Source organism: Rutilus rutilus (genome assembly GCF_951802725.1).
Source record: "Rutilus rutilus genome assembly, chromosome: 2".
NCBI lineage: Eukaryota > Metazoa > Chordata > Actinopteri > Cypriniformes > Leuciscidae > Rutilus > Rutilus rutilus.
In genome coordinates this window covers 41,473,829-41,494,636 of record NC_140210.1, presented here as the reverse complement: position 1 = coordinate 41,494,636, position 20,808 = coordinate 41,473,829, and the positions used below count along the sequence as shown (strand labels likewise).

At 37.4% G+C, this 20,808-nt stretch overlaps 2 protein-coding genes across 5 annotated transcripts; one reads left to right on the top strand and one right to left on the bottom strand.

Moving 5' to 3' along the window:
- Nucleotides 1–270: 270 nt before the first annotated feature.
- dpy30 (dpy-30 histone methyltransferase complex regulatory subunit) lies at nucleotides 271–4,924 on the bottom strand. Of its 2 annotated transcripts, XM_084403184.1 has the most exons (5): nucleotides 4,881–4,922; nucleotides 4,547–4,587; nucleotides 4,238–4,285; nucleotides 3,939–4,090; nucleotides 271–495 (listed from the first exon to the last, which is right to left on the bottom strand). In XM_084403184.1, exons 1-5 carry the CDS (start codon nucleotides 4,888–4,890, stop codon nucleotides 423–425), a joined length of 324 nt encoding a protein of 107 aa, XP_084259310.1. In that variant the 5' UTR covers nucleotides 4,891–4,922; the 3' UTR covers nucleotides 271–422. The 2 variants fall into 2 exon arrangements, with proteins under 2 accessions (XP_084259310.1, XP_084259311.1); XM_084403185.1 differs by lacking the exon at nucleotides 4,238–4,285 and having other exon boundaries at nucleotides 4,881–4,924.
- A 539-nt stretch (nucleotides 4,925–5,463) lies between these two features.
- spast (spastin) lies at nucleotides 5,464–20,437 on the top strand. 3 transcript variants are annotated; one of them, XM_084403124.1, is made up of 17 exons: nucleotides 5,464–5,970; nucleotides 8,277–8,360; nucleotides 10,274–10,357; nucleotides 13,038–13,118; nucleotides 13,222–13,382; nucleotides 14,331–14,476; nucleotides 14,898–14,991; nucleotides 16,070–16,144; nucleotides 16,236–16,307; nucleotides 17,253–17,328; nucleotides 17,412–17,503; nucleotides 17,581–17,660; nucleotides 17,742–17,784; nucleotides 18,358–18,437; nucleotides 18,521–18,591; nucleotides 18,690–18,730; nucleotides 19,761–20,437. In XM_084403124.1, exons 1-17 carry the CDS (start codon nucleotides 5,646–5,648, stop codon nucleotides 19,884–19,886), a joined length of 1,731 nt encoding a protein of 576 aa, XP_084259250.1. In that variant the 5' UTR covers nucleotides 5,464–5,645; the 3' UTR covers nucleotides 19,887–20,437. The 3 variants fall into 3 exon arrangements, with proteins under 3 accessions (XP_084259250.1, XP_084259252.1, XP_084259251.1); XM_084403125.1 differs by having other exon boundaries at nucleotides 5,491–5,970; nucleotides 13,228–13,382; XM_084403126.1 differs by lacking the exon at nucleotides 13,038–13,118.
- Nucleotides 20,438–20,808: the final 371 nt, after the last annotated feature.

Below are 20,808 nucleotides of genomic sequence, written 5' to 3'. Positions count from 1 at the left end.
GTATGTTCACAGTTAAATGAAATTGTTTCCCTCACTAGTTTCTGTCTGTTACTGTCATGCACAGTGCTTGGTGTCGTGTAATAAAATATCAAGCAAATTAAAGGGGAGTGAAGCCGAGCTGGATTTTTGTATATGACAAGCCACATGTCTAACACAGTTTGTATGCAAATGTAAAATTTAGTGTTTAAAAAAAAGAAAAGAAAAAGGTTTTAGCTGCCCAGCAACTTGACAATTCTCAAACAGAGAAAAACCACACCATTGAAACGTACATCACTGCTTGAGCATTTTATTAGTTTAAAAAACTACAGTAACATCGGGAAACAATCTGAAGAGCCTGACACCATTACATTTAAATCCACAACACAAAAAAAAAAAGAAAAAAAAGAAATGAAATCCTAAGTCTTCTGCAGCACGCTGTGCCTTTAATTCCGTTCCTCAAACTGGGACTTGTTCTTCAGTAAGAATGCCGCTAAAAACTCGATGGGATTTGGAGGCCTGAAGGAAGATGGACAGTGAGATTAGATACATGTTCTTAATTTATACAAGTAAGGAAATTTAATAGCGATTATATATATATTATATTGCGATTCTTGTATATTCATATTATATATATTCAGTCACAGTGTGCGAGGGCTAAATTTATAAAATTATTATATTTAAAAAAATGATAAATATATATATATATATATATTCATTCTATCTATCTATCTATCTATCTATCTATATATACATATACATACATATACAGTACAGGTCAAAAGTTTGGAAACATTACTATTTTTTATGTTTTTGAAAGAAGTTTCTTCTGCTCATCAAGCCTGCATTTATTTGATCAAAAATACAGAAAAAAAATGTAATATTGTGATATATTATTACAATTTAAAATAATTGGTTTTCAATTTATTATACTTTTAATTATTTATTTCTGTGATGCAAAGCTGAATTTTCAGGACCATTACTCCAGTCGATCACATGATCCTTTAGAAATCATTGTAATATGATGATTCATTATCAAAGTAGGAAACAGTTCTGCTGCTTAATATTTTCTCATAACCTGTGATACTTTTTTAGGATCCTTAAAGAAAAAAGAAGCAAATGTTTTAAAAATAGAAATCTTTTGTAACAACAATATACACTACTGGTCAGTAATATGGGGTCAGTAATTTTTTTTCTTTCTTTTTTTGAAATCAATACTTTTATTCAGAAAGGATGTGTTAAATTGATAAAAAGTGATAGTAAAGAAGATTTATATTATTAGAAAATATTTTTTTTATTTTGAATAAATGCAGTTCTTTTTAACCTTTTATTCATCAAATATATTAGGCAGCAGAACTGTTTCCAACACTCATAATAATCAGAATATTATAATGATTTCTAAAGGATCATGTGATCGACTGGAGTAATGATCCTGAAAATTCAGCTTTGCATCACAGAAATAAATTATTCTTTTAAGTATATTCAAATAGAAAACTATTATTTTAAGTTGTAATAATATTTCACAATATTACTGTTTTTTTCTGTATTTTTGATCAAATAAACGCAGCCTTGATAAGCATTAGAGACTTCTTTCAAAAATATAAAAAAACGTAATGTTTCCAAACTTTTGACCTGTACTGTATTATATATATATATATATATATATATATATATATAATAAAAAAAAATTGTAGTGCCTTTCAAACAACAGGGGACCTCAAGATGACTTAAAATTAGGGATGCACCGATATATATAGGCCAATAATCGGTATCGGCCCAGTGTTTCCCACAGAATTAGATTCTATTTGCGGTGGTGTGGTGTTTGGGGACCGGGGGGGGCGGGGTGGGGGGGGGGGGGGTGATTAAGTTAAATATATCATATATATATATATATATATATATATATATAATGTTTATATATATATATATATATATCATATATTTTTATTGACAAGTACACATTCCCATTGCCAACACTTAGTGTCAGATAACTTAAAGACTTTGCCATTGCTACATTTCTATGCTATGACTGCTCCACAGACTTTTTGTTGCAAATTTTGCTCACACACAAACCTGGAACTGGACACACACACACACACACACACACACACACACACACACAAACTTACTGACACACTCAAACACAGGCTCACACACTCAAACACAGGCTCACACACACTCACACATTCAAAAAGACTCACACACACAGATTCAAACACAGACACACACTCACACTCACTCAGACCCAAACACAGACTCAGACACACACACACACACACCAAACTGGACCTGGAGGTGGACACACACAGACTCAGACACACACACACGCACACCTGGAGATTGAGGTGGACAAAAACCAACACACACCAACCTGAACCTGGAGATAATAATAATATAATGTCTAGTCTGGTGGCTGTGATATGAGCCTACCAACGTCCGTTGCAATGATTTTTGGAATGACTGATCGCGAGAGGAACAAATGACGTTTTAGTCGCATAACATCGGTTAATGGAAACGCCGTCATTTCGCAATAGTTGTAACGTTAATTGATATTTATAAAAAAAAAAATCGCAAAAGTTTTGCGCGAATCTGTAATGAAACGCGACCGCGCTTAACATCTAGACAACTTCTCAGAGTTATGTTGAGCAACAGTGTTCATTATACTAACCATTCAACTCCGGATTGATTCTGGAATCTTCGCTGGGGGAATAAGCATTAAGCACCGGCAACAATCCGCCCTCTACATGCTCATGGTTTGATTCAGATCGTGCGGTAAGAGAAGGAGGGGCTAGTCGTGCCTCCATTGTCAGTTTGTGAGAGAGAGGGGGAGCAAGCAGCGCGAATAAAATACAATTTGACCCATATTAAATAGTTAAAAAATCTGAATCAATCCGTGGCGGTCAGGGTTGATATGTGGCGGGCCGCCACAAATTAATGAATGTATGGGAAACCCTGCGGCGGATAAAAGCAATTATTTTCACTATCGGCCGATTGTATCTAGTCAATCAAATGTCAACAAAACTTGTCAAACTGCAAGTCATACTGTGTGTGAAGAAAATCTCTCATGTTGAATTTAGGGCTTTCGAAGTTACAGTAACGCATTGACAGTTGAAAATAGTGACGTTAAAGCAGGCTCTATCTGACCCTGTGAATCACCCGTAGTTTTTTCCCACACCAAATTATAGCAAGAAAAAACATGCATGAACATCAGAAGATATGCTGAATGATACAGCACAACTTAGCAAACTGCATCAGGTCTCATGTAATCACTCAATAAGTGTTTAAACCACGGAGAGACGTCAATAAAACAGCTTGAGAACAATGTATCACTTAACATTGTATTTACCTCAGGAAAGTTTTCCAATGTTCACAGTTCATTAGTTAGGCTAGCTAAATAAAATTAAAAAACACTTGAGAGGATCTTATTTACTGTTAATTATATATGTCTGAGTTAATAAATTTGTCATGAAGACAAGCGTTTCTGAAAACGACCTTTTGTGTAATTATTATATCTGAAAATAAATACCAGTTGAATGTAATCGCTGTTATTCATTTTAATTATAGTAATGTCCAAATGAGAGGGTTCCCTGTATAGTAGTTTGCCGCATTATTTGGGAGAGATTTTTTTCCCCTTAAGAAAATCAAACCATCGGCATCGGCACCGGCAGATATCATTCTGAATAATCGGCTATCGGTATCAGCGTAGAAATTTAGTAATCGGTGCATATCTACTTAAAATGATTTAAAATATGACAAAACAAGCATTAAAATAAGCTAAAATAACTAAAACTCAAGATATTTCTTAGTATTTGGTTATTTTTATAGCAGATATACCTCTTTTAATGAGGGAGGGGGTGGTGGTTTGAAGTCAAAATGGTTGAGATACACTGGTTTAGGGCAATCGTGGTCCATACAACGACATGAATTTTTTACATTTGGAAAAATGGTGCATTGATACAGACCTTTCCTTGGCCAGAACCGACAAGCCCTGCAGGAGAATAGGAACCACCGTCTGATCCAGGTACGCTCGTGTAGGAAGCGTCTGCAGGGTCTGAGGGTCCACCTTCTGTTTGGTGACTTTTTCAGAGGTTGTTTTCTCATTCTCCACTATTCTCTAGAGGAACACACAGACGCCGAGCCGTTACACTACAATCATAGAACTAATGCTTTATTCACACTGCAACCAATTCCGAACTGTTTATCAAATAAGATTCTCTCAATATAAATTCAACTTCCTCAAATTTAAGTACAGATGTTGTACCTGGATGTTTTCAGTGAGGCCATATTCTGCATGAGGATTTTCTGGGACCTAACATAAACAAGAAACATCTTGTGTTTTGCTTATTGTCTATTTTGTTTTTTATTCCTCTATCTTATTCCCTTTTAATTTATTGTGGTTCTTTTAATCATTGTTCAGCACTTTTGTCAACCTCGGTTGTTTTTAAATGTGCTCTATGAATAAACATTGATTGATTGATTGATTGATCAACTGATCAAGAAAAAGCGACAAAGTGCTTCACTCGGATGAAATGAAATTGTGAATGAAATTGTGCAGTGATAAGTTACTCACAGCAGTGTGTCCCTCCATGCTCTGCTCAGCATCAGTGTGTTCTGTTAGAATCAAAATTAAATTACATTAGTTTGTTAATAACAAGTTTAAGAACTCACGCACAGTAATACATTATATACGAGCAGTGCATATGTTGATGTAAAGTCAAATACTGTAGTGAATGGCGGGATTCAATGAGCCGCTGCAGCACAACGCTACCAATAATAAACAATCAGCCGTTTGCCAAGAACTTCAACTCTCCCTACAGTATGCTAACATTGACGATGTCTAAAAATATAATCACTGCAGAATTCCTGAGCGTAAAATAAACCACAAAGCTCAGGACAGCACTTACCGTCCGCCATAGTTTGTTGTTGGTTTCTACGCTGTTGGCGTTGCGCATGCGCAAAACACACGCTCGAATGACGCTAGAGTAGGTTCTAAAACGGGCGCGGCTTGTCGGCCAGACGTTGCCTCTGATTGGTCAGGTACGATTGGTTTAAATTATTGTAACTATTTTCTGTGTATTTAATTGTATACAGTGTTTCTCAGTTATTGATATTCACTCATGATATTATTGAGGTGTAAAACATTTCCTAGAAGCTGCTGAAGCCAAACCTTAGGTCACGTGACATCTGTTACCGTTCCAGTCAGGCGATTTTTATTACGAGATATGGATAATGAATATGGATACTTATAGATATGGATACTTTCCGTTGCACAGATGTCTCCAAGATTATGCAAAAATTACATAAAAAGATGTCAGAGTATAATAAAACAAAATAAAACAATGAGAGGAAATGCTGCTTCACTTCATTCATAGCTTCATAAAGTCATTCTTTTTTAGTAACGTTAGGTTATGTGTATAAAAAAAATGGTTTGGAGCCAGACCGTTTCATTTTATAATATTTTTATAACATTTGTCGCCCAATGTCAGCGACGCGAATCGCGATGTGGTCCACGTCATTAGCGCGAGACCATATTCACCAAACACACACAACAGTGACTTCCGCGATCGATGCTGGCCAAAACAAACCGGAGAACCGACATCGCAGAGAAATAAAACTCTTCGTTGTCAAACACCCGGCCCATTATGGCATGGAGAGCCCGAATAGGGTGAATGAATTCTGGGGACAGAGCGAGACAACGAGGATCAGCGCGTGCGGGAGGACGCACCCGCGCACAGGTGTCTGACGGAACCGGCCGGACTTCGTTACTGGACCGGCTGCGCTCCTTCATCCGAACCCTCGCCCGGCTCCCGCTGTCCCTGCTCCGGGCTCTGCTCCTGCTTCTCCTGTGCCTGTTTCGGCAGACCCGACGAACCATGGCGACCAAAGATCGCGGCTCCGACGCGTGCGACGAGACCGGAGAGCTGATACGAAACTACCATAAACAAGCGTTTGAGTTCATTTCTTTGGCTCTGCAGATCGACGAGGATGACAAAGGTATCTGTTTTTTTATTATTGTTCTGTAAATATGGTGTGCATATTAAAAATATACTGTCCCCTTACAAATTAGCCTACCTAAGTAGTTTGTACATGTACCCTGGGTTATAGAATCACGAATACTTTACAGTTATTATTAATTATTATGAGTAATGATGTTGATTATTATTATTATATAGGGAAATATGTGTGAAAGTTAACTGTCCCCTTACAAATGAACCTAACGTTACCTAAGTAGTTTTTACGTGTACCCTGGGATATAGAATTATGAATACTTTACAGTTATTTTTATTATTATTATGAGTAATGATGATGATTAGGCTATTATTATCATTATTATATAAGGTTTTTATCTTTCAGTTGTATTCATTTTATCTTTATGCACAGTGTTTTCAACTTTGTTTTGGTGTTCCTGGTTCTCATTTGCTATTGTAGTAAGTTATGTAACCTATAAACATTGATTTTTTTTATAGCACTGTGCGATGCTGCATTGTATGGGATTTTTTGGGGACAATGTTCTTTAGAGACACTACAAAAGTCACTATTTAAATGTAGACCCGGTATTATGAAACTGAAAATCAATTAAGTAGAAAATGTGTATACCATGGACATTATATACCAAGCACAGTAATCACTGTGGTACCATGGAATTACCATCTAATACCATCACTTTACCAGGGTCTCGCCACGGGACTTTTTGTAAGGCTGCCTTATGTTTTCTACTACATTTCAGCACTGTAAAGTAGTTCTGGTGTTGGTTTTACTTTCACTTCGTCTGTTCAGAAGGATCCTGCACTTGGTGTGACCCACTGGTTTGAAGTGTTGAAGTGTTTCGACTCTTGACTGAGATGACCTAGATTGACATAGATCAGATGTTGGACGCCAGCCATGATAACCGCGGTCCCAAAGCTGTGTTTGCGGTCAGTAGAGCGGTTCAGAACACAGTGTTGTCAAGCCCAGATCTGCTTGATCCCTGAGGTCAGTAGAGTCGAGAGGCCTGATTCAGGTTGACATGGATTGTCCTCGTCGGCAGTCGAGTGGAAAACGAGGCCCCATGTACTGACACTCTGTGAAGAACCCGATCACTGGCTCAGCTTTGCAAGGCTGTCCTTATCTTTTTATATCATTGCATCTGCTTATCAAGTCTTTTCTTTGGCCCTGTTTACACCTGGTATTAAGATGCGTTTTGGTCGATAGGATCACAAGTGGACGCCGCCTGCTGACCTGATGTGTAAACATAATGGGAAACCCAGAGTTAAAATGTTCTTAAACGATAGTTTAAACCTACTTTTAACCAGGGTTTTTAACACTCGTCATTTTTAAAGTGGATTTGAACCATGCAATGTTGTTTAGCAACAGTCAAGCAATCATAAACTGCCTAAGTAAAATATTGCAAAACATTGATCTTAAATTTCTTTATACGAAAATAATAATTTATGGTCAGTAATCGATACACTACCATTCAACAAGTTTGGGGTCACTAAGATTTTTAAATGTTTTAAAAGAAATTATACTTTTATTCAACAAGGATGCATTCAATTGGTCAAAGAAGACAGTTAAAATAATTATTTTATCAATAAATGCTTTTCTTTTGAATTTTCTATTCATCAAATAAGTTTCCACATTAAGCAGCAGCAAATTATCATATTAGAATGATTTCTGAAGGATCATGTGACACTGAAGACTGGAGTAATGATGTGGAAAATTCAGCTTTGATCACAGAATAAATTACAAAATTACAAATTATATTCAAATAGAAAACACTTATTTTAAATTGTAATAATATTTCACAATATTACTGTTTGCACTGTATTTTCAGATCAAATAAGAGATATCTACCGACCCCAAACTTTTGAACAGTACTTTATATATATTATTCTATGAATAATTTTTTTTTTATGTATAAATATATATTCATGTGATTTACTGTGACCTGGATTTGTTCCATTCGTCATATCTCAGGACATTATGTCGTCTGTCGCTCTGTAGTCTCATTGTGCGCCAGCGGCATCAGTGAAAACAAAGAACTCTGTTCAATAGATTCATCAGCTGTTTCTCAATCCCATCATGCCCAGGGTCATAATGGTTGGGCCGTCACGCATGACTGTTAGCACGTACTGTGAGCATATTTCCATATAAAGCATTGACAACAAAATATCTGTGATGTAAATTGTATCTGAAAGTTTGACAGTGGTGCTTTGAAACCCAGGCGTTCTGGTTAAGAGTTGCAGGCAGCATTAGTATTGTGTGTGTATCATCCCTACAGGATAGAGAATGATGTGTGATCTGTCTAACCTGTTGTGTAGGTGATAAAGACAAGGCGGTGCAGTGGTACAGGAAAGGCATCACTGAACTGGAGAAGGGCATCTGCATCCAGGTCACTGGAACTGGTGAGATTATTCAGTCATATTGATTTCCGTTAGTGTGTAAACAAACTATGTGATGATGTGTTTTAATTACATTAGCTTTCACGACAGATTGTGTGTGTGTGTGATTTTGTGTGTGTGTTTGCGTGTGTGCGTGTTGGCACTGTTTAACCCTATATTCTTTAATGTACACTGTCGTTCAAAAGTTTGGGGTCAGTAAGAAGTCTCTTCTCACCAAAGCTGGATTTATTTGATCAAAAATACAGTAAAAACAGTAATATTGTGAAATATTATTACAATTTAAAGTAATGGTTTTGGATTTGATGCTGTATTTGTTTATATTTTATTCCTGTGATCAAAGCTGAATTTTCAGCATCATTACTCCAGTCTTCAGTGTCACATGATCCTTCAGAAATCATTCTAATGAGATGATTTGATGCTCAAGAAATATTTCTGATTATTATCAATATTAAAAACAAAAGATATGAAAACATATTTTTTGTGGAAACCATGAGGAATTTTTTCAGGATTCGTTGATTAATAGAAATAACAGCATTTAACTGAAAATCTTTTGACATTATAAATGTTTTTTACTGTCGGTTTTGATCAATTTAATGCATCCTTGCTGAATAAAAGTATACATTTCTTTTTAAAAAAAATCAAAAATGAATTAAATTGTCATCATTTATTTACCATCATGCTGTTCCAGACTCATGTCACTTTCTTTTCTTCCTTTGTACACAAATATATTTTGGAAAAATACTCAGGCCTTTCTTTTGTGAATCAAAGTCTAAAATGAGTTTTTGTCAGAGTATCATAGAATTGGCCCATATGACTTGTGCAGCGTTTCTAATCGTCAAGTCAAGTCAAGTATATTTGTATAGCGCTTTTCACAATACAGATTGTATCAAAGCAGCTTCACAGTATTAAATTAAAATAATACAACAAGGTTTGTTTCTAGTGGAATTTATTGATTGATAAAATGAAATATCCCCAAAATATCCCCAACTGAGCAAGCCAAAGGCAACAGTGGCAAGGAACCGAAAAACTCCATCAAGTGACCCAATGGAGAAAAAAAAAAAAAACCTTGGGAGAACCCAGGCTCAGTCGGGGGCCAGTTCTCCTCTGGCGTTTATGAACTAGAGACAGGATTTAACTCTAAGATTAAAAATATTATATGAATGCCTGGCTGAAGAGATGCGTCTTTAATCTAGTTTTAAACTGGGAGAGCGAGTCTGAGCAACGAACAGTATCAGGAAGACTATTCCAGAGTTTTGGAGCTAAATGTGAAAATGCTCTCCCTCCTTTGGTGGTTCTGGATATCCTAGGTATGACCAAAAGCCTTGAATTTAATGATCTTAAAGAGCGCGATGGATTATAGGGCGATAGAAGATCCGTTAAATAGACTGGAGCTAAGCCGTTTAGGGCTTTATAAGTCAGTAGCAATACCTTATAATTAATACGGGACTTTATAGGTAACCAATGTAGTGATGATAAAATCGGTGTTATATGATCATATTTTCTTGATCTAGTAAGAACTCTAGCGGCGGCATTTTGGACTAACTGTAGCTTGTTTATTGAGGATGCAGGACAACCGGCTAATAAAGCCATCATATAATGGTGACATTTTATTTAAGAGTTTCAGTGATTTAACCGCTTAAATGTCTTTATTTCGCTTACATTTCGATCTGTTCGTCACACAAAGCTCTAAACTAGGGCCACTTTTATGTTTCTTATCTTCTACTTTCATTATATTGAAAATAGATAAGAATATTCTTCTTGAATAAGGAAGAACAAAAAAAGTCAAACCGCTTTGGAACAACGTGAGGGTGAGGAAATGATGACAGATCTGTCATGTTTGTGTGAACTATCCCTTTAAGCGTAGATGAAGAAGTTGTTGTAGGGCTTGATAGAAGGTCTTCATCTGGCTATTTCAGGTGAGAAGGCAAACAGAGCCAGAAAGCTTCAGGACAAAATGATCAGCAACCTCACCATGGCCAAAGACCGGCTGGAGCTTCTGGGTAAGCGGATACAGTGACGTGACGAGGATGCGTGTGTGTTGATTCATCAACTCTAATAAGAGATGATGTCATGTGTTGTGCTTGTGCTCTATATCCTACACACGGGTGTGTTCACCTCACACTCTTCTGTGAAAGCCTGTGTGATTGTGCAGTGATTCATGTCAGTTTTATGCTTGATCATATAAAGGTGAAGTGTTGTTTAATGTCGGAAGTTTTGGCACTCTGCACATTAAAGTGGGATAGGAGAAAGCATTTTAATATGACACGCTTCACTTTTATTGCATGCACACACTATTCTTATTCCTCCATAATCAGCATTTAACACTTTCTGTGTTTCTGATGGGGTTCTTGTGTGAATCGGTCAAGAAATGTATCCAGAACATGCCCAGATCACCTCAAAAACAGAAGGAAAAAAATCGAATTAAATTTTGCTCAAAGAGTATGAAGACTATTTCATTTTATTTTATTGCTTGTGACATTTTTATGGTAAAATTTTTATTACAAGCACATTTTCCACCAAAATTGTAATTTACTGCAAGGCAAAAATGTATGCATAATATATATATATATGTATGTATGTGTATATATGTATGCATAATATAAATATATATATATATATATATGTATGTATGTATGTATATATATATATATATATATATATATATATATATATATATATATATATATATATATATATATAGACACACGCACACACACACACACACACATATATATATATATATATATACAGTGAGGAAAATAAGTATTTGAACACCCTGCTATTTTGCAAGTTCTCCCACTTAGAAATCATGGAGGGGTCTGAAATTGTCATCGAAGGTGCATGTCCACTGTGAGAGACATAATCTAAAAAAAATAATCCAGAAATCACAATGTATGATTTTTTAACTATTTATTTGTATGATACAGCTGCAAATAAGTATTTGAACACCTGAGAAAATCAATGTTAATATTTGGTACAGTAGCCTTTGTTTGCAATTACAGAGGTCAAACGTTTCCTGTAGTTTTTCACCAGGTTTGCACACACTGCAGGAGGGATTTTGGCCCACTCCTCCACACAGATCTTCTCTAGATCAGTCAGGTTTCTGGGCTGTCGCTGAGAAACACGGAGTTTGAGCTCCCTCCAAAGATTCTCTATTGGGTTTAGGTCTGGAGACTGGCTAGGCCACGCCAGAACCTTGATATGCTTCTTACAGAGCCACTCCTTGGTTATCCTGGCTGTGTGCTTCGGGTCATTGTCATGTTGGAAGACCCAGCCTCGACCCATCTTCAATGCTCTAACTGAGGGAAGGAGGTTGTTCCCCAAAATCTCGCAATACATGGCCCCGGTCATCCTCTCCTTAATACAGTGCAGTCGCCCTGTCCCATGTGCAGAAAAACACCCCCAAAGCATGATGCTACCACCCCCATGCTTCACAGTAGGGATGGTGTTCTTGGGATGGTACTCATCATTCTTCTTCCTCCAAACACGTTTAGTGGAATTATGACCAAAAAGTTCTATTTTGGTCTCATCTGACCACATGACTTTCTCCCATGACTCCTCTGGATCATCCAAATGGTCATTGGCAAACTTAAGACGGGCCTTGACATGTGCTGGTTTAAGCAGGGGAACCTTCCGTGCCATGCATGATTTCAAACCATGACGTCTTAGTGTATTACCAATAGTAACCTTGGAAACGGTGGTCCCAGCTCTTTTCAGGTCATTGACCAGCTCCTCCCGTGTAGTTCTGGGCTGATTTCTCACCTTTCTTAGGATCATTGAGACCCCACGAGGTGAGATCTTGCATGGAGCCCCAGTCCGAGGGAGATTGACAGTCATGTTTAGCTTCTTCCATTTTCTAATGATTGCTCCAACAGTGGACCTTTTTTCACCAAGCTGCTTGGCAATTTCCCCGTAGCCCTTTCCAGCCTTGTGGAGGTGTACAATTTTGTCTCTAGTGTCTTTGGACAGCTCTTTGGTCTTGGCCATGTTAGTAGTTGGATTCTTACTGATTGTATGGGGTGGACAGGTGTCTTTATGCAGCTAACGACCTCAAACAGGTGCATCTAATTTAGGATAATAAATGGAGTGGAGGTGGACATTTTAAAGGCAGACTAACAGGTCTTTGAGGGTCAGAATTCTAGCTGATAGACAGGTGTTCAAATACTTATTTGCAGCTGTATCATACAAATAAATAGTTAAAAAATCATACATTGTGATTTCTGGATTATTTTTTTTAGATTATGTCTCTCACAGTGGACTTGCACCTACGATGACAATTTCAGACCCCTCCATGATTTCCAAGTGGGAGAACTTGCAAAATAGCAGGGTGTTCAAATACTTATTTTCCTCACTGTATATATATATATATATATATATATATATTGCTTTTTATTTATAATATTGATGTTAACTAAACAGTAAATTACGTGTTTTTTAGTTTTTTTTACTGTACTATTGCAGTAATAACGTGAATAATTAGCATGTAATAATAAAAGGATAGGCTTCAACTTTGCAAAAATAACATTTCTCTTCCTTTTTTTGTATTTTGAGGTGAAATGTGACTTGGACATGTTTTTCACCCTCTTATAACTTCTGTTCTGCTTTATTATTTATTCTCTGGAGGTTTTGTTTCCCTTTAAATGTCTTCCTCTGTCTGTTTCCTGTTCTGCAATCACAAAGGCAAACTGGTTTCAAAGTCTCCAGCAGAGGGCTTCTCTGATCACACCGGCCTTTCTTTCTCCAATGGGAACCTGCGTCCAGGTGTGTGTTTTGGGGATTCTGGGAGATCTGTGTGCTGCATAAGAAGGCGATCAGAGAGACTCTAGAGGGACATTTCTGTTTATGTACGGGCATGTGTTTGTAGTTGCAGGCGGTGGAGCAGTTTCCAAAAAGAAGGACACTCTCACAATCACAAGTCAATCCCATCTGCGACCCAAAAACCCTCCCAAATCTGCCCAGAATGCATCTGGCCTGCACCGCACGCCTTCGACCAGCGGCAGGACCGGCCCTCAGAACAACCAGAAGGTTCGTCTCACAGGGCTCAGACTTCAGACTGTCTGCACATTGTCACTTCTTCAGGCCACCTTAAAGGGATAGTTTGCCCCAAAATTTAATTAATTAAAAAATTTGTATAAAAAAGTATAAAAAAGAATTATAAATTAATATACAAATTTGCTGGTAATTTACTCGCCCTCATGCCATCTGAGATGTAGGTGACTTTTTTTCTCCAGTTGAACAGTTGAAATTGTGGTATTTGGTGATTTGTATAATGCAAGTCAATGGCTGCCGTCACTTTGAGAGTCAAAAAAACATACATAGGCTAAACAAAATTAACACCCGTGGCTCCTGACGATGCATTGAGGTATTATGAAGCGATATGATCGATCTGTGCAAGAAACTGTACGTTATTTACAACATTAACTGTAATCCACAGCCTCTGCAAACGGTCCCGACAGTCTACAGCGTGAGCTTCCTGTCGCATAATGATGTATGCGCGGGAGCTCAAACATTGAGAATCTGTGAAAAGCATATATAGGTTGCTGCATCCAGGATAAGCACAAGTATGATTTTGATGAACAATACAACATGCGCGTCCTCCCTCTCTGTTGTAAACAAACACAGCATCAGCTCACGTGTGTGTTTGCTCGCGTGCATCGGTCATTATGCGACAGGAAGTTCGCGATGCAGACTGTTGTGAACGCGCTCTGGACCGTTAGCTGATGCTGTGGATTACAGGTAATGTTGTAAATAATGTACAGTTTCTTGAACAGACTGATTGTTTCGCTTCATAAGACCTCAGTGTATCGTCAGAAGCCACGGGTATTAATTTAGTTTCGCTTGTATATTAACAGTAAATTAACAGCAAATTTTCATTTTTGGGTTAACTAACCCTTTTAAGATTCTGTCTATGTAGGCAGCTCATTAGTTTTGGAACAGAGCACATGTGGCTGAACTTCGCTGTGGTGTTTGTAGGGGCCCTCGGCAAAGGGAGGTGTCAGACATAACGTGAAAGCCAGCACCGCTGCCACTGCGTCACCTCAGAGGAAAAGAGACATGAAGAACTTAAAAAATGTGGACAGCAAACTGGCCAACCTCATCCTCAACGACATTGTAGACAGGTAGCATTAGAACCATTCAGATCAAGCATGTAGAATATGGATCTGCAACCAGATATTGTTTGCATATGCATTGTTTAGAAAAAAACACATTGGCAAATATTGCTGTTCATGACAATGTTGTTATATTTGATGCATAAAACATTTTTGTGTTTTTTTGTAACAGAAAGGATACATTAAGTATATTGCATCTAAAAGTGATCCATTTAAACACATTTAAAAGAGATTTTTTAGATATAGTTTCCACAAAAATACTAAGCAGCTAAACCTTTTCAACACTGATAATATTAAATGTTTCTTGAACACCAAATCAGCATTTCTGAAGGATTATGTGACAAATATCTAAATAAAATTGAGATCTTTTTGGAGAAAATGGTGATGTTTCCATTGAGGCTGATGGTGTGTGTGGTTGTGTTTGTTTCAGTGGGGCGACGGTGCAGTTTAATGACATAGCAGGGCAGGATTTGGCGAAGCAGGCGCTGCAGGAAATCGTTATCCTTCCCGCTCTTCGTCCAGAGGTCTGTCTGCACACCTGTACACATCTGTACCCCCCCCCCCCCACACCCCAGTTTTCACTTCTCACAATGGCCCAGATTGACTAAACACGGCAAATTTCCAAAAAAGTGTCGATGGGAGTGGAAAGTTCTTCGCGAGATCTACTGACGACATGCAAATAAAAGAGCACAGATGGAATCGGATAATTTCCATAATGACAAACACAATCTACCAAGAGCAGCACAAATTAGCGTCTGCTTTAAAGGGATACTCCACTTTTTTTGGAAATAGGCTCATTTTACAACTCCCCCAGAGTTAAACAGTTGAGTTTTACTGTTTTCGAATCCATTCAGCCGATCTCCAGGTCTGGGGGTCCCACTTTTAGCATAGCTTAGCATAATGAATTGAACCGGACAAGACCATTAGCATCTCTCTCAAAAAAATGAACAAAGAGTTTCGATATTTTTCCTATTTAAAACTAAGACCGTGAAGCAGGCGTAATGATATGACGCAGCACCTGATAATAGTCCCCAGCTCAGTAGCCTATTATCAGGCGGCATGCGCTGCGTCATATCATTACGCCTGCTTCACCCATGGTACGGCAGCAAAGTTTCTTGATTATTACGCAGGAATGAGAGTATAGTTCCTAGCCATATCAGCCTAGAAAATCGCAACTTTTCATTTTCCGTCGGTCTTAGTACACGATGTAACTACAGAAGAGTCAAGTTTTAAATAGGAAAAATATCGAAACTCTTTGTTCATTTTTTTGAGAGAGATGCTAATGGTCTTGTCCGGTTCAATTCATTATGCTAAGCTATGCTAAAAGTGGTACTGCCAGACCCGGAGATCGGCTGAATGGATTCGAAAACGGTAAAACTCAATTGTTTAACTCTGGGGGAGTTGTAAAATGAGCCTATTTCCAAAAAAAGTGGAGTATCCCTTTAAGACATGCTTTTTTTGGGGTGTTAAATAATGCTGCAAATACCAGTTAACTGACTAGCGCAAACCTTAGTAAATCACCTTGCATGACAAAACCGGTTATAATAAACTATTGTTATATTTGTTACGTGTTTCTAATGACATTTCTGCTGATGTTCACAGCTGTTTACTGGTCTCAGGACTCCTGCCAGAGGACTCCTGCTCTTCGGCCCCCCTGGCAATGGGAAGACCATGCTGGTAAAACACAAACATACATTAATCTAAAAAGAAGTCTTTTTTGTATGTACCATGGGAATAGAACTATATTGATCTTTCCATTTCCTCACAGGCGAAAGCTGTTGCGATGGAATCTAATGCTACGTTTTTCAACATCAGCGCTGCCAGTCTCACCTCCAAATATGTGAGTGATCATGCGATGTTTCATAGAGACTGTCCACAGTTAGACTAATGAACTGTCATTGTTTATTTGGGTAACTCATTCTTCTTCTGAAAATATTGTCCAAAATTTGGGTCTGTCTTTGTGGTTAATGCTGATTTTGATGAGATCCCATTTGTCATTTTTCGTAACTTTGCTTGTCCAGCATTTTGAAATGTATGAAAAACTGTTTTTTTGGTCACACTTTAGATTAGGGTCCAATTCTCACTATTAACTGACTTTTTGAGTAACATAATTACTGCTTATTGATAGTAAGATAGTTGTTAAGTTTAGGTGTTGGGTAGGGTTAAGGATGTAGAATATGGCCATGCTGAATAAGGCATTAATATGTGCTTTATAAGTACTAATAAACAGCCAATATCCTAGTAATATGCATGCTAATAAGCAACTAGTTAATAGTTAAAATTGGACCGTAAACTAAAGTTTTACAGTTTTTTTGCTATTCCTCCTCCAAATCTTTTCGTTCAAAATGGGCTCAGATGATCTTTGGTTCAAACCGCTCAGAAATGACCAGAAAATGTTAGATTTTTGCTATCATTACTGAGAAACACCTTTCCAAAGTTTGTTGTCTTGTGCTATTTCTGCTTAGCATGCTAATCATAAGCTATTCTTCCGAATATGGCTTGAGGGTCATCAGGCAAACTAAGGTTACGTTAACAACTAAGTTAGCTTAGCATGTTAAATAATTAGCATGTAACTAATGCGATCTGCGCTACTTTTCAACGTAAACACCTGCTAGACGGACATCTTTAAACCGCGGCACTCAAGTTAAAAGAGGTTCAACACATCGCGTTTTTTTTTTTCATTCCACTGACAGCAAAAACGCGTTCTGTGTGAACCGGCCCAAAGCCATGTGTTATTCCGTCTTAGGAAACACTTGTTCATTCATGTTGTTGTGTGCGTGTTCAGGTGGGAGAGGGTGAGAAGCTGGTTCGAGCTTTGTTTGCGGTTGCTAGGGAACTGCAGCCGTCAATCATCTTCATCGGTAAGAGCTGTCAGTCAGACTCATTGGTGCCTCAGGACTTGTGTATTTGTGTAAACGTGTCATTAATGGTGATTTGGGTGCAGATGAGATCGACAGTCTGCTGTGCGAGAGGAGAGAGGGCGAGCATGACGCCAGCAGAAGACTCAAAACAGAGTTTCTCATCGAGTTTGATGGAGTAAGTGCGTGTACTTCATATGAAAGTGTTTTCCCGATCGCGGGTGACGACGCTCACGGTGTATGTGTGTGTTGTAGGTGCAGTCAGGAGGAGATGAGCGTGTGTTAGTAATGGGAGCCACTAACAGACCTCAGGAGCTTGACGAGGCTGTTCTTAGGTACCTTTGACCTGTCGTCTGACACTTTCTTTCAAAGACTTCATCATTCTGCTTCCTCTAATGGACTCGTTTCTCCCACAGGCGATTCGCTAAACGCATTTATGTGGCTTTACCTACAGAGGAGGTACTGTGTTCACACCAGGAATGGGCAGAAGACATTGCTTCTCTTTCACTTTCACGAGTGTGATACTGTCAAAGCATTTTTGCCAATGTTTTGCCATACAGAATCAACTTTAGTGACATCAAAGTTATTCTGGGAAATGAAATATTTTCACACCATTTAAAAGTTGGGGTTTGGTAAGATATTTGAATGTTTTTGAAAAAAAAAAACACTTCTGCTCACCAAATCTGCATTTATTTAATCAAAAATACAGTAAAAACAGTAATAAATAAATAATTACTCGTCTTCTGTGTCACATGATCCTTCAGAAATCATTCTGATATCTGATCCCGAAAAAGCAATCTTACTGATCCCGAACTTTTGAACAATAATAATTAAATTATAATTCAATGGGGAATAAAAATATAGGTGTATATCTTATAAATATTTGATATATTAATCTTAAAAATAGTTTGTGTATGACGACATATTTATGAGTAGTTCACGCTGAATTAACTGTACAGTTTCTATTTGATTAATGATAAATACAGGTGGTAATCAGCTGTGTGTGTGTGTGTGTGTGTGTGTGTGTTTCAGACACGTTTGGAGCTGCTCAAGAACCTCCTCAGTAAACACAGAAACCCTTTGTCTCAGAAAGAGCTGAGTCAGTTAGCCAGGTAAAATACGGGTTCATGTTTATGTAGAGTATGCAAATGAGACTAATGATTATTAATACTGAGTGTTTAAAATGTGTTTTCAGGATGACTGAGGGATACTCCGGCAGTGATCTGACCTCATTGGCTAAAGACGCTGCTCTCGGTCCGATACGAGGTACGATTGTGAGATGAAGATATGAAGGCCTACTAGACAGTTTGGTTTAGAATTGGACTTTTCGTCAGATAATTATGTCCTGTTCATTTTTAACACAGAACTGAGGCCTGAACAAGTGAGGAACATATCACCCAATGAGGTAAAAGAGTTTTCCACTATATATATATATATATATATATATATATATATGTGTATGTATATGTGTGTGTGTGTGTGTGTGTGTATGTATGTGTGTGTGTATGTATATATGTATATGTAAATCAATAGTTTTTGTTTTTTTCTGCTTTTTTTTTGTTTTTGCTATTTATTTTTTATGTCTATGAAAGTTTTATTAATTTTAGTTTTAGTTTATTTTTAATTAATTATTAGTTGATTTAATTAGTTAATTAAATGTTGCTTTGTCAACTAGCTGTTATAAGTTTTTTTGGGGGGGTATTTTAATTAAATTATTATCATTTATTTATTTAATCAATTTTAATGGTTGTAGATTTAGCTAACTATAATAACCCTGATATGAATTCTCTTATTAAAGGGATAGTAAACCAAAAAATAAAAATTCTTTCACCATGTACTGCATATTATTTGGTATTTTTCTAAAATGAAAAACTAAAACAAACCAATTTTACACAAAAGTCAGCTAGATGATAGTTCATGCTGATAACAAGACATTTGTATATAAACATTTAAAGTATCAAGGCCCGTTCACACCAAAGACGATAACGATAAAAGTCGTTCTCAGTATAAAAGTCTAGCAGAGTTCACACCACAGCTATAACGATAACGGCACAGAGAAACAATATCGTTGGAATTAATTTCAGAAGGATTTTATCCAGCTGATGAAGAATAAAAACATAGACGGCCAATCAGAATCCGTCCTGCTGTAACGAGCTTGACAGACAAACACACGCTTGGAATAAACAGAACGTTATCGTCCACTAGTGTGAACGCTAATATAGTTATTGTTCTTGGTGTGAACGGGCCTTTAGAATAATTAAAAAATAGATCCAAGATGAAAACTGAACGCCACTAACTGAATTAAACATGTGACAATGCAACATTCTGCACTTGATACATACTGTTATTTCATGTGCTACTTTTGAAAACCTAAATCCCCATGCTATTTTTGAACAGTATCTTTGAACAGTTTCTCCCTTTCTTCCCTTGTTCAGATGAGGGACATCCGTTTTTCGGACTTCGCGGATTCCCTGAAGAGGATAAAGCGGAGCGTCGGTCCTCAAACGCTGGATCAGTACGTGCGCTGGAACCGAGAGTACGGCGACACGACAGCTGTATGACACCAACACGCACTTCAGAACTGGGAGGAAGGCAAATGTGTTTTTTACTTGGAATAAAATAGTCTTTTCTATGACTTTTGCATTTTGCCTCTAACCTGGCGACCTGGAGCTCAATTCCTGCCCGAATTACGCCCAGAGCTGGAGATCTCAGATGATGTGGACAGCAAAGCATGACAAAAGATGTTTCTACGAAATCAAGAAACTTGTTTTCCCAACAAGTTTAAATCTGTACCGTGATAAATGTGTTGATTGATGTGTTTTCCTTGAATGACGGTGTGACGTGATGAAGTCAATCAAACGTGCTGAAGGATAGAGGCGATGATCTTGTTATTAATCTCCAGATTTAAATGTACAGACACTAGGGGGCATCAATTGAGACTGTATGTCAATGTCTTCCCAAAGAACTGAAACCGTGATACTGCTCCGTGTACAAATGTTTTCAGCCGCGTCTTTAATGTCAAATTTTGAAATGTTTGCAGTGAGCCATTGAGCAACGATTTGATTCATTTGTAAAGTGCATTACAGATTTATATAAAGATTGTACTTACTGAGTTTGTGTTTAATGATGCTTTATATTTATAAAAATGAATAGTTAGGCTATCATTTATAATTATTCTATTATTAATTATGCAGTTATAGTCATTTGAGTAATTTTCTACACTCCAAATTTTTTTATTTCTGCCGTAAAGTGAGCAGATGGGACGTCTCCTGCTTCCATCCTCTGCAACTTCTGATATTCATCTTTTACTGAGTGAGCAGTCTTTTTACAAACTGAATACAGGGTTTCTGAAGTCTTAATTCACACTTACACAAATTAAGGCCTTAAAAAGGTCTTAAATCAGAGAAGAAAGTCTTGAATTCATAAAGTTATTGCATTAAATGTTGCATGCATTCAATATTTATTACAAATATTGAAAAATAT